Below are 3608 nucleotides of genomic sequence, written 5' to 3'. Positions count from 1 at the left end.
GTCCTGGGCTTGAACTCAGGGCCTGGGTACTCTCCCTGAGTTCTTTTGCTCAAGGCTAGCACTCTACCACTTGAGCCACAGCGCCACTTCCAGCTTTTTTTCTGTGTATATGGTACTGAGGAATCAAACCCAGGGCATTATGCATGGTAGGCAAGCACTCTACCACTAGGTCACATTCCCAGCCCAAGGGCTTTTTTTTTTGTTTTTTTTATCGGTTGTGGGGCTTGAACTCTGGGCCTGAGTGCTGTCCCTCAGCTCTTCAGCTCAAGGCAAGCGCTCTACCACTTGAGCTACAGCGCCACTTCCGGTTTTCTGGTGGTTTATTGGAGATAGTAGTCTCTCTTGCCCGGGCTGGCTTTGAACCGCGATCCTCAGATCTCAGCCTCCTGAGTAGCTAGGATTACAGGCGTGAGCCACCAGCGCCCGGCTCTTGGCTTTTTTTTTTAATTGCAAACTTCTGATTTTAAAATCCTGACTTTATTTTTATTTTTGTGCCAATACTGGGGATTGTATTCAGGGCCTGGGCACTACTCTTTAGATTTTTCACTCAAAGGTAACACTCTACCACAAGCTACTTGGGGCTTTGTGTGTTGATTGGAGATAAGAGTCACATGAATTTTTCTGCCCCAGTTGACTTTGAATTGTGATCCTCAGATCTCAGTCTCCTGCATAGCTAGGATTATAGGTGTGAGCCACCAGGGTTCTGGCAATTAGTTTAAAATGTTCACGCCTGAAATCCTAGTTACTCAGAAGGCTGAGATCTGAGGCTAGCAGGAAAAGTCTGTGAGACTCTTCATGTCCAATTAACTACAAAAAAAAAAAAAAAGAGCCAGAACTGGAGCTGTGATTCAAATGATAGAGTACTAGCCTTGAGCAAAACAAGATCAAGGACAGCACCCAGGCCAAGAGTTCATGCCCCAGGATTGGCACCAAAAGAAAAAGAAATCTTTCAGTAACAAAGAGGAGATGAAGTTCAAACCACCTTCTGAAACTGAGACTTCAGTCAGCAAAAACAGTGCAGGAGGGCGGGCAAGGCCTCAAGCCAGACTTTGAGGGGAGATGTGCAGAGGTCCGGGAGGCCAGAGATGGCTTCTGAGAGCCCAAGTTGGGAGAGTGAGGGTTGTGGGGGGTGAAATGGCAGCTAAGGAGGCCCCTTGAGGAGCAGGTAAAGGACAGGGAACTACAGGAAGCCCAGTACTGGGAGGGGGCACTGCCAGAGCTGGGGGTGGCTGCAGGCCTGTCCCTGGGGGCTCTCCACCATCTGGCTAGGCCCAGTGATTGTGTACTGCTGCATTTCCAGAGGTACCTGGATGAGGCAGAAAAGGAGAAGCAGCAGTATCTGAAGGAACTGCGGGCCTACCAGCAATCAGAGGCCTACAAGGTGTGCAGCGAGAAGATTCAAGAGAAGAAGATAAAAAAAGGTGGGCGGGCCCCGAGCACCTGTGAGTCGCAAACCCCCACCCAGCTCCAGGCAAGGTGATCACATAACTAGCCAGTGGCCAGATGGGGGTGCACAATGGGGGGTGTGGCCCAGGATGCACAGGGCTGACTGACAGAGCTGACTCTTCTCCCCTGCCTCCGCACCAGAGGACTCGGGCTCCGGGCTCATGAACACGCTCTTGAACGGACACAAGGTAAGGACCCTTTAGGAAGTACCTGGGGACGGAGGGTCCCGAGTGACCCAGTGACCCGTGCGCAGGGTAGGAAGTGACCGTCGCTGGCCGTGGGGATGGCAGGTGGGCAGGGTCGCCGGGAGTCCATCAGGGCACCTCTAGGGACCTGTGGCTGCTCCCCTAAAGAAACAATTGCCACACTGTCCCTCTGTCCCAGGGTGGGGACTGCGATGGCTTCTCCACCTTCGACGTTCCCATCTTTACTGAAGAGTTCCTAGACCAAAACAAAGGTGAGCGCCCATTGGATCCTGGGAACTGGTGGTGGGAGGGAGGGAGGCTGGAGGAGGGAGCAAAGGCCGCAGTGGGGGGTGGGGATGGAGGAGCCTGGCTCTGACCCTTCCCCTCCCCTCCCCTGCTCCACCCCCCCTACCCCGTGTGCAGCGCGGGAGGCGGAGCTGCGGCGACTGCGGAAGATGAACGTGGCCTTCGAGGAGCAGAACGCCGTCCTGCAGAGACACACGCAGAGCATGAGCAGCGCGCGCGAGCGCCTGGAACAGGAGCTGGCGCTGGAGGAGCGCAGGACGCTGGCGCTGCAGCAGCAGCTCCAGGCCGTGCGCCAGGCGCTCACCGCCAGCTTCGCCTCGCTGCCGGTGCCCGGTGAGCCGCCCAGCCCCCGTGCTTGGTCCGGCTCTGGTTCGCCCACAGCCGCCAGGCCCCGCCCCCGTCCCACCTTGATTCGCCCACAGCCGCCAGGCCCCGCCCTCCGTCTTGCTCGTTCACGCCCACAACTATCAGGTCCCGCCCGAGGTCACGCCGGGTCACGCCCATAGCCGCCAGGCCCCGCCCGTCGTCTCACACTTAGCTGCGCCCTCCGCTGTCGGGTCCGCCGGCGCCGGCTCCCGTCTGTCCGTCCTCACTTCTGTCCCTGCCGGTCTCCCCGTCCTCCCCCAGGCCGCCTCAGTTCGTCCCTCGCTCGCCCCTAAGACTCCAAACTCCTCCAGGCCGGTCCCTGGGTCCTGTCCCGGCTCATCCGGGTCTCGGCCCCTTGGCCCGCTGTCAGTGCCGGCCACGCCCTCCGCAGGCCGCGCCCCCACCGGCCCTCCTCCCGTCCCGCGGGCCACGCCCACTGCCCAATTCTAGCTCTGCTGGCACTGAAGGCCCGGCCCATGGCTGCATCCCTGTGGGCAGCCACCCACCAGGAACCATGCCCACATCCAAGCCAGCCTGGGTCCCCAATGTTGGATTACCCTCATCCCTGGCCAAGAAGTGTCCTCCTATTCTCTCTCTCTTTTTTAATGGTGTCAGCACTGGGGCTTTAACTCAGGGCCTTGTGGTTTTGTGTAGGTTTTTCACCCAAGGATGGTGCCTTACCGCTTGAGCCACACCTGTACTTTGCTGGTTATTTGGAGATAAGCGTTTTCTTGGATTTGTGTGCCTGGTCTGGCTTTGGACCCCCATCCTCAGATCTCAGCCTCCTGAGTAGCTAGAGTTAGGGAGCCAGGAGAGTTCCCCTGTAATCAGTCTCCCCAGTAGGGACTGTCTGGTTACTCCATTTCCCCACTTTTTGCCCTTTGGCTAGGCTCCACCCATTACTAGCCCAGTCCCTGCCATGCTTGGCCCTGTCCCTGCTCTCCGGACATCACAACATCCCAGTCCTGTCCTGCAGCCTGTGAAGAAACGTGGCTGGCCCAAGGGTAAGAAGCGGAAGAAGATTCTGCCCAATGGTCCCAAGGCCCCCGTTACGGGTTACGTGCGCTTCTTGAACGAGAGGCGGGAGCAGATCCGGACCCGCCACCCAGACCTGCCCTTCCCAGAGATAACCAAGATGTTGGGTGCTGAGTGGAGCAAACTGCAGCCTGCAGAGAAGCAGGTAGGTGGGGCCACCGAAGGTTTTCTACCAGCAATAGTTAGCAACAGACTGGAACAGATCCACAGCTTAATAACTAACAAGGTTAGGTTTAAATATGTCATGATGCCCCCCCTTTTTTTTTTTTT

At 57.2% G+C, this 3608-nt stretch overlaps 1 protein-coding gene across 1 annotated transcript; it reads left to right on the top strand.

Moving 5' to 3' along the window:
* The first annotated feature begins 1059 nt into the window (after positions 1–1059).
* Positions 1060–3575, top strand: Hmg20b (high mobility group 20B). The gene is made up of 8 exons (XM_013022628.1): positions 1060–1113; positions 1301–1421; positions 1588–1634; positions 1831–1903; positions 2055–2295; positions 2360–2573; positions 3193–3483; positions 3570–3575. The coding sequence occupies exons 1-8, from the start codon at positions 1060–1062 to the stop codon at positions 3573–3575; spliced, it is 1047 nt and encodes a 348-aa protein (XP_012878082.1).
* Positions 3576–3608: the final 33 nt, after the last annotated feature.

This window comes from Dipodomys ordii, unplaced genomic scaffold (genome assembly GCF_000151885.1).
Source record: "Dipodomys ordii isolate 6190 unplaced genomic scaffold, Dord_2.0 Scaffold64, whole genome shotgun sequence".
Lineage (NCBI taxonomy): Eukaryota > Metazoa > Chordata > Mammalia > Rodentia > Heteromyidae > Dipodomys > Dipodomys ordii.
The sequence above is the reverse complement of the archived record's forward strand: the minus strand, read 5'-3'. Positions and strand labels throughout refer to the sequence as shown.

Excerpts from the sequence above, each read along its gene's own strand:
- Hmg20b (XM_013022628.1), top strand. The coding sequence starts at position 1,060 with ATGTGCAGAGGTCCGGGAGGCCAGAGATGGCTTCTGAGAGCCCAAGTT. Across the intron at positions 1,904-2,054 it reads GTTCCTAGACCAAAACAAAG|CGCGGGAGGCGGAGCTGCGG; the intron begins GTGAGCGCCCAT and ends CCCCGTGTGCAG. Across the intron at positions 2,296-2,359 it reads CCGCCCAGCCCCCGTGCTTG|CCGCCAGGCCCCGCCCTCCG; the intron begins GTCCGGCTCTGG and ends ATTCGCCCACAG.